We start from the raw sequence: 12,971 nt of genomic DNA, 5'->3' as shown, positions 1-12,971 counted from the left end.
GTGATAATTACCCCAAGAACAAGAAAAACTCACTCAAAGCGAGTAGTACTCTCTCCCTGCGAGTACACAACCCCACCACCTGCATTAATTTATTGAGACTATTCCTTTGTCTTTTCTTTTAATTAAAAAAAAAAACTTCAACAAACTCCCCCAAAAAAAAAAAAAATCATTCAAAATTTCAAATCCCAATTCTCTTTCTCTTTCTCTTTCATTTCCTTTTCAACGTAAACTAAACCTCATAAAAATTTAAAAAAAAAAGAAAAAGAATTCAGAATTTGCCTGTGTTTTCAGGAAAAAGCTTTCTTCACCGACCTCCTAATCAAATCACTATTCCCAAACACGCCCTTATTACACACGCTTATGCCCGTTGCTGCTGACCTAACCTTCTCTCTCTCTCTCTGGCTTTTTTTCAAATTCTATATAGTTCTTTTTTCTGTAACCCATTTCCCCATTCAAATTTTTGTTTTGAACTGTGAATCAAATTTTGCATGTAAAAGATTGATAAAGATTTTAGGGTTTTGAATCAAATTTTGGGGGGTTGGGTTGGGTTTTTGATAATGAAGAGGGCTAAATTGGAAAAGTTCGATACTTTCTTGTCCCTGAGTAGACAAAGATCGATTCAGATTCTGATCGGTTTGGGACTTTTGTATATGCTTCTTGTAACCCTAGAAATCCCCTTCGTTTTCAACTCTGGGTTCAGTGCCGTGTCACAAGACTCGCTCTCTCGGCCTCCTCGGCTCGAATCGGAGGAGGATTTGGAAGAACGAGGAGCCCCAACTCGCCCGAACAAGCTAATTTCGGCGAACTCTCCACGCCCGGCTCGTTTCGGGTACAAAATCGTTTCCGGGTTGGGGTTCGACCCGAATTCGTTTTCGGGTCGCGTGGGTGGGGATTCGGAGCTTTACAAGTCGGTGAGGGTGGCGTGGGAGATCGGAGGCAAGTTCTGGGAAGAGATTCGGGTCGGGAAAGAGGAAAGAAAGGAAACCGAGAACCGGGTCATGGAGCAGTGCCCGAACTCGGTTGCGATAAACGGGTCGGAGTTTTTGACCCGGAAGAAAGTGATGGTTTTGCCTTGTGGGTTAACGTTGGGGTCGTATGTGAGTGTGGTGGGGAAGCCGAGAGAGGCACATGCGGAGCAGGACCCAAAGATTGCGCTTTTGAGAGATGAGGAAGAGTCGGTGATGGTTTCGCAGTTCCTAGTTGAGTTACAAGGGTTGAAGACTGTGGATGGTGAAGACCCACCTCGAGTTTTGCATTTCAATCCAAGGTTGAGAGGGGATTGGAGTGGAAAGCCAGTGATTGAGCTCAACACTTGCTATAGGATGCAGTGGGGTACAGCTTCGAGGTGTGAGGGATGGAAATCTAAGGCTGATGAAGAAACTGGTAAGTGAGTGAGTGAGTGTTTTGTTTAGATTTTGTTGCTAATGATTTTGTGTGTGTGTGTATGTGTGGTATTTGAAATGGGATTTGCTTTTTTGTTGGTGGGTTTTCTTTGTTGCGTCTGTTTGAGTTTTGTTTAATAGGCTGATGAAGAAGCTGGTAAGTGAGTGAGTGTTTCATTCAGATTTTGTGTTTAGTATTGGAAATTGATTTGCTTTTTCTTGTTGGGTTTTCTTTGTTGCGTCAGTTTTGAGTTTATTTCTTGCGTGAAATGAAATGAAAATGAAATAAAGTGGGTTTAAAGTTTTAAGACAGTAGTTGAGGTTATGTTGGAATAAATTATGAAAGTTTACCTATCACCTGTGAAGAAGGAAGAAACTTATAGGTGATTAGTCGATTTTTTATGATCCCTAGGGTGATCATGTTTCAAAACTCAGTTCTGCTAGGGGCACCTATTTTCACATCCTCTCTGGCATAGAATTGTCACTCACCTTGACTGGGTCCACTAAAATGCAAGGACAGGGGGAAGGGTGTGTGAAAAATTCAGTGAAATTTCGGTGTTGATAGACTTGTTGTTCAAAAATATAATTACTTTTTGTTGGATTTATGAAACCTGGCTTTCTGTTTGCCTCAACTTTTGGACAGGAAGTGATTTTAGCTCACTTTATTTTTGAACTGGCCTGCCAGTAATTGCCACTTGTTGAAACTGAAAATGTTAAAACGTGCTATAATTGTGATCAAATCCTGCCCACACTAGGGATTGGGGGTTTAAGCAATGGGAAGGCCAGCTTGGTTCCTGCTCCATTTGCCCTAGTGGCATTCAGAATAATCATCCTTGAAAAGGCAGGAGAAATGTTTTTTCCACTCGAGGTTCACATGTTGATGATTAAATTGAAGGTCAACAACCACCACCAAATTTTTTGGGGTTGGCTATGGATCCTCTACAAGATTAGTTAGAGCCGGTCACATGTGTACTTATCCTCAATTCTATTTTATCTGAAGTCATAGTTTGTATTACTTCCTTAATTGAGATGTCCTTTTTATTTACTTCTACTAATGTTATTTTTGGTATTCTTCTATCTTTTTTGTTCCTTTAACTTGAATCAATTCACTCTTTTTTACTACTGCATTAATTGCTCTCCCCCTTTGCACATGATGAAACCATTTCAAGCTAATTTTCCATATCTTTTCATCAATAGAGGCTACCCGTATCTTTAATTGGATTTCATCATTTCAAATCCTGTCTTTCCGTGTATTTACATTTATCCATCTTAACATTCTAATTTTAGCTACATTCATTTTAAAAACAGGTTGTTTCTTGACATCCTAACATTCAGTACCATAGTTGGTTATAGTAGTTTTATAAAAAATGTCCTTTAACTTAACAAACCAACGCTTATGAAGGAGAAACATACTTTCATTGAGATACAGGTAGAAGACACGAGAAAATGATAGGCTTGTCTCTTAAAACTGTTCTGGGTTGGCATGGTAGGGGGGGAAATTTTCCAAGTAGAGGACTTTAGTGGTTGTTTTCTTCCTTGCTCATTTTTCTACTCTAATGTTTTTATTATTATTGGCCATTTGTTCTTTTGAAAAGTTAATTATCCTCTACATATTTTTAAAACTGTTCCAAAAAAAAACCCAACCATGGTTTCTTTATGTTGGAAAATTTCCTGCTGCTTTCATCTAATTTTACCGTGGTAGCAACAAATTGAGAAATTTCTTTGACTGGCTGCAGTTGATGGTCAGGTGAAGTGTGAGAAGTGGATTCGAGATGATGACAGCCGCTCAGAGGAGTCTAAGGCAACATGGTGGTTAAAACGGCTAATAGGCAAAACCAAAAAGGTTACTGTTGACTTGCCATTCCCATTTTCGGAGGGAAACCATTTTGTTCTAACTATTAGAGCTGGACTGGAGGGTTATCACGTTGATGTTGGTGGGAGGCATATCACCTCTTTCCCATATCGCACTGTGAGTAATATCCTGTAACTCACTTTTCTTAGGATCATGTGGATTTTATTTTTAAGATTTTAATTTTTAATTTCAACAGGGATTTACTCTGGAGGATGCCACTGGGCTATCAGTGAGTGGGGATGTCGATATCCACTCTGTGTTTGCTGCCTCTTTACCTTCATCACATCCTAGTTTTGCTCCACAGCAACATCTTGATTTTTCAAGCAGATGGAAAGCCCCACCACTCCCAGATGAACATGTGGAGCTTTTCGTTGGTATTCTTTCTGCTGGCAACCATTTTGCCGAGCGAATGGCTGTAAGGAAGTCTTGGATGCAGCATAATCTTATCAAGTCTTCAAATGTAGTAGCTCGTTTTTTTGTAGCACTGGTAAGTGACATCAATTTTGGCACTTGCAGTTCAATGGCTGTAGGCTTAATTATGAATTTCATGGTGGATATTATTAAATACCTTTTGAATTGACTTTTGGACAGCATGCAAGAAAGGAAGTGAATGTTGAGTTGAAGAAAGAAGCAGAATATTTTGGAGATATTGTTATCGTGCCTTACATGGATAACTATGATCTTGTTGTGTTGAAAACTGTTGCCATCTGTGAATATGGGGTGAGTTGTGGAATAAATACAAATTGCAGAATTTAATGTTAACTTCATATTGTTTAGGTTATTCTTCAAAGATCATTACAGTTAACTTCTTTTTGATGTTCACAGGTTCGCACAGTATCTGCTAAGTATATCATGAAGTGTGATGATGACACATTTGTGAGAGTAGATGCTGCTTTAAATGAAGCAAAGAAAGTGTCCGAGGGTAGGAGCTTGTATATTGGGAACATAAATTACTACCATAAGCCATTGCGCTATGGTAAATGGGCAGTAACATATGAGGTATGGAAGAGCCTGATCCCGCTTCTATAATTAACTAGTTTATAATGCCTGTAGTAAGCATGCTTCAGATTTGTTTCTTGACTTGATGCATTCTTTTTCTAGATGATATCTTTTTCTAGATGATATTACCAATTTTGGTCAAGTCTGCTGTATTAAATGTAGTCCTGCAAATCTATCTCTGTGTGATCCCACTTCTATAGTTAACTAGTTCATAATTTCTGTAGTATGCATGATTCAGATTTGTCTCTTGACTTGATGCATTCCTTTTCTAAATGATACTACCAAAATTAGTTAAGTCTGCTGTATCAAATGCAGTCCTGCAAATCTCTCTCTCTCTGTGATGCACTCAGTCTCTTCTACTGGTTATGACCATCCAATTGTTTCCTGAATTGGCTTGTTTTCTCATAGAACTGGGTAGAGGTGGGGAAGATTGATGACTTAGGTTTGTTGTTTCTCTCTCTTCTCTCTCTCTCTCTCTCTCTCTTGGTTTTGGGTGGGGGGGGGGGGTTGGTCAGGATTTGGCAATTGGCTTAAAAGTGAAATATCAAGCTTAGGTCATAATTGGTTGGAGCGGATGATGATAGGTCTTATTTATGGGCTGGATTTTTCTTGTGAGAGGAATATACCAATCATGGTTCATGTAGATCAGTATTTTTCCAATTCATTGTTTTGAGAAATCTAATTTGGTGTAAACTATGATTGCTTAATAGAAATTCTTCTGCATTTCTTGTATCAGCGCTTTACCCTACATTATCTATTACTTAGTTTATTGGGATTTTTGAGATGCGTTCTAGATTTTCACAAATGTTTGTCATTTGATGGTGGTATCAGGAGTGGCCAGAAGAAGATTATCCACCATATGCAAATGGACCAGGCTATGTTTTATCATCTGACATTGCAAACTTCATTGTATCTGAGTTTGAGAAACACAAATTAAGGGTAACTCTCTCTCCCCTCTTCTCCTCCTTGTGTGCATGTGTTTAGAGTGCAAGTGCATTGTTTTGATGCTATGTGGCATGTTTTTATTTTGCTGGTTATTGATTTAATAACAACTTTGTGTAGTTGTTTAAAATGGAAGATGTGAGTATGGGAATGTGGGTGGAGCAGTTCAACAGCACCAAACCGGTTGTGTATCAGCATAGCTTGAAGTTCTGCCAGTTTGGGTGCATAGAAGATTATTATACAGCCCATTACCAGTCTCCAAGGCAGATGATCTGCATGTGGGACAAATTGCTATTGCACGGAAAACCTCAGTGCTGCAACATGAGATGATGATTGTGGTATGGTCGATCTTCTTCAGAATCTGAGATAGAACAGGGAGAGAAACAAGTTTTGCAGGCATAGCATCATGTGTTGTATATTCTCTGGAATTTGGGTTAGTTATCTCTGGCCCTGTACAAATGCCCTTACAAATTCATTCATTATTTCACGCACCTTGTTTCCTTTTTTCTTTTTCTCCCTTCCTTTTTGGGCCCTGATGTTGGAAGACGATGAAATTAGATGTGCAGGGAAAAATTTTCATACGGATCGCAGTTCTGTAATCTACATTAGAACCACAGAGATGGAAATGAAATTAGATTAGAACTTCACGCTTGTTCTGCTTCCTTTTTATATATATTTATATTTATTATTATTATTTTTTGGGTACCTATTCATGCTTTCAAGCCTCTGAACAAGATGGTCTCTGTTCCTGTTTCTGGCATGTAATCCTGTGGACTGTGAAGAATCTCTAACATAGCATACATGACAAGATGGTCTATCTTTCCACACCTGCCATTTTGATCTTTCGCATTGAATTGTAGCTCCTCGTCATGTCTGTTTCACATTGATCACTAATCACTATTGTTTCATAGAAACAAGCTTTATAAATTGCCGTGTCAACTTTTGCAACTCCTGTTGTAAAATTCTACAAAAGTAGTTCTAGGCCAAATCATCTTACTAGTCTCAGAATCATAGAAGAGGTGGAGAGATTGGTCTTTGGCTCCATTTCACAAAGTGGGAAAGCAGGAAGGGCCCCCGAACCTTCTTAGGAGGCTTGAGCTACCCTTCAGAGAAGAAAGAAAATGATTTTTCAAAACGTGCTTGAGCTATTCACGTAGGAGGGTGGTTTAGGCTTTTTAGCTGAGGTAGATGGGACCATATCTATGACAACGTTGGTGCTACACTAGCTATAATGAAACGACCCTAGTCAGCCATATATGTAAGGCCAAAGGCCTCAACGCGCACGTGACTGGTTTTAGATTTATGTAGAATTGTAAGAACAAACACCTTTTTGTTTTTTGGCTGAAAAAAAAGGGATATCTGTGGGTTCATCGATCCTACATCACGTGTCGGTAATAAGTAATATTACATGTATCACCGAGCCCTGATGAGTTATCATCATAGACACAACATATTTGTTGAAACACCATTGTTTGAACCACTCAACTTTTGCCATTCTGCCAAACATCATGTAAAGTAATATGAGAACTCTTACCACTAAGTCACATCTTTTGGTGGTTGTAAGAACGCTTATGGTCTCATAAAAGTGTAATTCCATACTACAGAATTTATATTTACTGTCACGCCAATTTTATCTCCATAAAGGGGTCATTATTCTCAAGACATATGGTAGATTAGAAATTAAGAAACTTCATTTCAAGTTTGGAGACAGTATATGGAATATAAAAATGAAGTCTTTTGTTAATGAGTGAGCTAAGGGCACACAAGTTAATTCATATTTTATAAATGATGTTTATATATATATATATATATATATATATATATACTGTTAAATAAAGTCAAACTGTATACATATATTTATGAGATAATTATGTGGTGTCATTTGTCTTCAATAAGGATAATCTGCCCCCTACTTTCATCGCAGCATGTAAGGATGATTATCCACCTTGTTCTTTCTTTTAGTAATGAATTGCAGGTTATAAAAAAAGGAGATATTTTCGTGGTATGACGAACATATATTCACGATATAATTAAGTGGTATAACCCCACCCTATGTGTGAAGGGGTACACATTTTCTTAATGTTGACATTGTGTAACAATGAATATTCTAAATTGCTACTTTTCTTAACTTTCTAAGTATAAAAATGCCACAAGTGACAATACCTTGCAAATTCATACATGCTATAAATGTCGGCGCGCGTAGACATAGAGATGACGAACTTATTTTGCCACGTTGCAACCAACTAACATAGAGAGAGAGAGAGAGATAAACTTATTTTGCGGCCTTGCAACCAACACTCTTCACACGTTCTATAAATGTTGGCGCACATGTGCATACACACAAAAATGACAAACTTATTTTGTCCCATTGCAACCAACTGAAGAGAGAGAGAGATGGAATACTTATTTTGCCGCATTACAACCAACTAACAAAGATGATATTGGACTATCACTTAAACTCCAATTATGGTAATTAAAATTTAAGCAGTATGAGTTACATACCATAAGAGATAAAATTCATGTACATTGCATAAAGTCTACATACCATAAGGTAAAGATGGAACATACTATAAAAGAAAACATTCATACGTGGTGTGGAGGGTGAAAAGAATGAGAATTTACTGTAAGAAATCATTCATATATTGTGAGTATGAGTGGCGTTACGCCTATCCCAATTACACCTAGTCTAATACCACTTTTGAGATTAAGTCCGTCAACACTTTAATTTTTCAAAATTACATGATTTGTATTAAATTAGAATGCAGACTCGTGTCCAATGAACATGACCAATCACAACCTAACAAAAGCAACTCAAAAACGTTGACAAAGTGCAACAAAAGAATAAAAAAATTAAAAAAAAATTGTAAAAAGACTATTTTGCCCCTCTTCGTAACTTTCAAGTATAAAGATGGCCACAGAGAGTGAAGAAGTCCTAACAAAAATTCATACTCTTCACGCTTCTCGAATACTATAAACGCAGAGCCAGAGAAAACCAGAAAAACGCACAAAAAAGAAAAAGATGGCAGACTTGTTCTGCCGCGACTGCAACCAACTGACGGAGGTGGTGTTTGACCACTCCGCCGGAGACACCATATGCTCGGAATGTGGGCTGGTCTTGGAGGCTCACTCCATCGACGAGACCTCAGAGTGGCGAACCTTCGCGAACGAGTCCAACGACCACGACCCGGCCCGAGTTGGCGGCCCGGTGAACCCGCTCCTCTCCGACGGTGGGCTCTCCACGGTCATATCTAAGCCCAATGGCACTTCCTCTGGTTTCTTGACCGCCTCGCTCGGCAAGTGGCAGACTCGTGGCTCTAACTCCGATAGGCAACTCATCGAGGCCTTCAAGGCCATTGCCATTATGTCCGATAGGTTTTGTTTCTTTCTTCTTTCTCTCCTCTCAGTTTGATATAATGTGTGTCTGTTTGGTTTGTGAGAAAGCGGAGGAAGACGCGAAAGAGAGTGTGTATGTGACACGTGCTACGTATTTGTAAATAAAAAAATTTTACTTCAAACTTTAGGGTGTAAATTGTAATTTAACGAAAGTTAACATGGTTTAATGGGAAAAAAAAAATGATGTCGTTTTGAGTTTAGTTGGCACTTAGCCGTCCTTATTATGGCGAACATGCTTAATGTTAGGAGGAATGGATTCAAATTTTAAAACTTTAGGAGTAAAATTAAAATTATCCCAAACTTAAGGGTGCAATAACTCCAAAACTTTAGGTTTGTTGCTTTTGGCTAATAACTTGGGTTAGGTTCAAAAAAGGCACAAGAGATTGAAATGGCTTGCATTGGGGATGGGATTTTTATTTTTGGCCAAAATAAAGGGACCCCTAACAAATTTAAAAGTGATTGTTATTGGTCCCTAATCAAATTTAAAAGTGTTGGCTTTTAGTAACTAATGTGTCTAACATAGTGACGATGTATTAGTTTTAGTTGGGTCATGTTGCCTGAAGGATTAAAAAACAATTAATTTAAGTCATAACTTTTTTTTTTTTTTTTTTAAGATAAGATAGAATTCTAACTCTGTCAAGATATTCTAGACGTCTTTGAGTTTGATTTTTACTTTTTTATTTTTGGTGGGTATTTTGAAAGGAAATTGAAATTGGCATTTATTGCTGTTATTGTTGGTTGTAAACATTGTCAACTGCATATGTAACTGACCCAATTTATGGCTGTTTCAGGCTGGGACTGGTTACAACCATAAAGGTATTTCAGCTATTTTCAGTCATTTTCATTCAGTACTGGTTACTCATTATTATTAAGCTGTATTGTGGTGGTAATTATGCAAAATTGTGTACTAGTATAAGAGAAATGCTATGTCCACAATATTTTTACACCAAATCTTAAGTTGCAGATTGTTACTAATTATTATTGTTAGGGCAAAAAAGTCATCTTAGTGTTAGATTCAAATTTGAATCAATAACAACTAACCACCTGTGATCTGTTGTGAAAATATTGTAAAAATGTTGAAATTCTTGTTGGGCATGTTTTGACATTCATGTTTTTCAGTTGGACATTCAGGGCCTGTTTGGTAAATAATCCCAAACTCACATTTTCACATTTTAAACAACATTACATATATTTTCACACACCTTTTCACCCACACATATTTCAAAAAACTATAAAAATCTCGTCTCAAACTACTCTACCAAACACCCTCTCATTATGCGTGTTTAAGGGGGGATTCAATTTTTTTGCCGCAATCATTGCTGCTGAAAGAACTAAATGTTATGTGGACTATTGAAGTGTATGAATAAAGGCTAGAAATAGAGGTTGACAAATATGTATAAGTAGCCTGAGGAATTAAGTGGAGATTGGGAAAGTTATGGGACGGCAACTAAATGGAAAATCTATATTGGTCAAAGTAAAGAGGGTTTATTTTAAAGATGAAATCCTGAATTAAGATGGAGTGTTTTTTATAATAAAAAAATTGGAAGTTTTACTTTTAACCCAAATTTCTTAGTTTAAAAAAAAACTGTAGTGATGGCCACAATGTTTGGATGCTGGAGTGAAGAGACAAGGTCATTGGATTGGAGAGGCTTGAACTGTTGAGGATGAGGAGGACAACAGGGTGGATGTTTATTGTTGAACTCTAGAAGCATGGTGCTGTTGAGTGTGAACATGCGAGACTATACTGGAATGTACTCCCCACTTTTGCTGGGTTCACAGATTTCATGCACTGGGCTTATGAGGGATGGCCGGACATCTATGAAAGCTAGTGCCTTGGAAGCTATTCTAATGATCTGCCAAACAATCATTCTGAAGATTAGTGTGCTAATGTTTTAGTGCAAAATGATAAGCAGCTTGACAATTGTCACGAAGGCATTAAATTTGATCTAATATGAGTTTACGAGCCACTACTTGATAGTTGTTTGTTATGATATTTGGAAGCTCTACTCTTTCTTAGTCTTTTGAATACAATTTAGGATTTCTTTATGTAATATTGAAGTCTTCTTGCATGCTCATGGAATGTTTACTCAGTGATGGTTCTTACTTTTGAGTGTTGCGGTTTTATATTTTCTTTCTATATCGTTTACTTTATATAAACTAATAAATGTTGATTTAATTTAGATTGCTCATCTGCTTATACCTATATCTGATTTAGGATCGAGCCAGTGAAATATATAAGAAAGTAGAAGATCAAAAACCTCTTAGAGGACGAAATCAAGAAGCAATTGTGGCTGCTTGCCTCTACATTGCTTGCCGACAAGAAAACAAGCCTCGGACTGTGAAAGGCAAATGGCATATCTTTCATAATATTTTAGTTGATTTTTATCTGTGTACATAAGAGCCTAATTTTTGTGGATTTTATGTAGAAATTTGTTCTGTTGTCAACGGGGCCACACAGAAAGAAATTGGCAGGGCAAGAGAGTTCATTCTAAAACACCTGGAGCTAGAGCTGGGTCAATCTGTGGAAATGGGAACTATACATGCTGTGGACTATATGGTTAGCTGTTGCTCTCTCTCTCTCTCTCTCTCTCTCTCTTCCCCCTGGTTCTCCTTCATCTGAATTAGTGGCTTATTATCAGTTGCATGTGTTGTGTCCTCGAAGATTTCTTTTTGTGAAAGATGTGCCTATGCATTATTTAGTATTTATGCAACTATAATGTTCAATTTGTAGAGACGTTTTTGTTCCAATCTTGGAATGACCAATCAAGAAGTCAAGGCTGCCCAAGAAATTGTTCAGAAATCTGAAGAGCTTGACATAAGGTTTGTTCTGGGTTTTTCTTATAAATGTTCGAGTATAACTCAAAGTTCTAATTTGGCAGAGTTTGGTCCTTTCTTGTAGGTTGTTCTAATATTCTGTGCAGGAAGTTGAGAAGAAGTTATCATAGATATCCTTCACTTGAGAATTTTAGATTGTATATAAGTCTGGTAATGGCATATACTGCCACCTGTCATTTTAGTAGCTGATACCCACTGTAATGGCCTTTTGGTAATTCAGGCTTCACAAATGCCTGTATGATAGATAACAGGCAGATGATTATTAACATGAATGATAAATAAGACCCATTGGGGAGGGTGCATAACTTACCGATAAAAAAAAATGATAAAGGACTAAATGTGCTTGGGAAAATTAGATGATAACTGCTTAATGGGGACTATTTTTTTATGAGTCAGATAGCCTCTACTCCCTTTCTTGACTTTCTTGATCACATGGATTTACATGTTTGTTTGCTTTAAAAGAATTATTTAAAAAAAAAAACACTGTTTAGTAGTTTTCACGTGGCTTCAGTTTAGATCTCTTGTTGATTTGGACCAGTGACTTTTAGTTTGTTTTTGGGTTTAAATTTGTGCTACACTCCTGCAGGAGACTTCTCACATGTTCCTTATTATAATTATATGAAGCATCGTATATTGTTTCTTCAAATTTTGAACAAATGTTGTTTACTCTTTTACATCTGCAGGAGGAGCCCGATATCAATTGCAGCAGCTGTTATATACATTGTAACTCAACTATCAAATGAGAAAAAGGCACTCAAAGGTCAGAAAATTGTGATTCATATTAGTCTTTGGCTTTCTATAGGCAATAATAATGTCCTGTGACTGCAGATATCTCACTTGCTACTAGAGTGGCTGAAGGAACAATCAAGAATTCTTATAAGGATCTTTATCCTCATATCTCACGGCTAATTCCTAGCTGGTTTGCCAAGGAGGGTGATCTCAAGAATCTGTGCAAGTCCTAAACATGGATAAGTCTTATAGCTATACTAAATTGCAGCAGCTTGGTACTGGGTTTTTCATTTGGAGATGAAAGTTTTCAGTAGTATTTTTACTCGGCCTCTTCTTTCATGTATGGATGGATAGCCCTTTCCCCCAATCTCTTCTTACCCAAGTCAGCAGCAAGCATTACAGCATTATTGGACCGTTTGACTGTGGTCCATGCATTTAGTTTTTTGAGGTTCATGCATTTAGTTTTCTTTACCAATATTTTCTTGCTTCTTTTATCAATGGTCCATACTTTGCACCAACATCATTTATAGTTTGGTCTTTAACTGGTTGAGTTTTTGTTTTGGGCTGGCATCCCATTAAGTCTAAAGTAACATTTTCTGCGGCCCAAGAGAGTTGATGGAAATATTCTAGTTAGGACTTTGGATGCAAAGACAATCCTTATAATTATTAGTCAGGTTAGTGATACTGTAAGTGTCAAAAAGCAGAATCTGTCTTGGATGTATTATTAATGCGATCATTGTAAATGATTACAAATATTTTCCATGTAGTAGTTTGATCAGAAGTTGTAACCTCTTAATGCTCATTAGCTTTGAATTTGATCAGTGTAAAGTTCAAGTTGC

At 37.3% G+C, this 12,971-nt stretch overlaps 2 protein-coding genes across 2 annotated transcripts; both read left to right on the top strand.

Moving 5' to 3' along the window:
* Positions 1-419: 419 nt before the first annotated feature.
* On the top strand, positions 420-5,871 carry LOC142631600 (hydroxyproline O-galactosyltransferase GALT6). The gene is made up of 7 exons (XM_075805804.1): positions 420-1,383; positions 3,119-3,351; positions 3,431-3,721; positions 3,826-3,954; positions 4,060-4,233; positions 5,065-5,172; positions 5,296-5,871. The coding sequence occupies exons 1-7, from the start codon at positions 558-560 to the stop codon at positions 5,503-5,505; spliced, it is 1,971 nt and encodes a 656-aa protein (XP_075661919.1). The 5' UTR covers positions 420-557; the 3' UTR covers positions 5,506-5,871.
* A 2,267-nt stretch (positions 5,872-8,138) lies between these two features.
* Positions 8,139-12,971, top strand: LOC142631030 (transcription initiation factor IIB-2-like). Its single transcript, XM_075805088.1, has 7 exons — positions 8,139-8,547; positions 9,360-9,384; positions 10,784-10,913; positions 10,995-11,125; positions 11,300-11,388; positions 12,087-12,163; positions 12,232-12,971. Exons 1-7 carry the CDS (start codon positions 8,195-8,197, stop codon positions 12,363-12,365), a joined length of 939 nt encoding a protein of 312 aa, XP_075661203.1. The 5' UTR covers positions 8,139-8,194; the 3' UTR covers positions 12,366-12,971.

The sequence above is a fragment of the Castanea sativa genome, chromosome 4, assembly GCF_040712315.1.
Source record: "Castanea sativa cultivar Marrone di Chiusa Pesio chromosome 4, ASM4071231v1".
Lineage (NCBI taxonomy): Eukaryota > Viridiplantae > Streptophyta > Magnoliopsida > Fagales > Fagaceae > Castanea > Castanea sativa.
The sequence above is the reverse complement of the archived record's forward strand: the minus strand, read 5'-3'. Positions and strand labels throughout refer to the sequence as shown.

Coding starts and splice junctions, on each gene's coding strand:
- LOC142631030 (XM_075805088.1), top strand. CDS start 8,195: ATGGCAGACTTGTTCTGCCGCGACTGCAACCAACTGACGGAGGTGGTG. Junction 9,385..10,783: donor GACTGGTTACAACCATAAAG/GTATTTCAGCTA, acceptor TATCTGATTTAG/GATCGAGCCAGTGAAATATA. Junction 10,914..10,994: donor CAAGCCTCGGACTGTGAAAG/GCAAATGGCATA, acceptor GATTTTATGTAG/AAATTTGTTCTGTTGTCAAC.
- LOC142631600 (XM_075805804.1), top strand. CDS start 558: ATGAAGAGGGCTAAATTGGAAAAGTTCGATACTTTCTTGTCCCTGAGT. Junction 1,384..3,118: donor TAAGGCTGATGAAGAAACTG/GTAAGTGAGTGA, acceptor GACTGGCTGCAG/TTGATGGTCAGGTGAAGTGT. Junction 5,173..5,295: donor TTGAGAAACACAAATTAAGG/GTAACTCTCTCT, acceptor AACTTTGTGTAG/TTGTTTAAAATGGAAGATGT.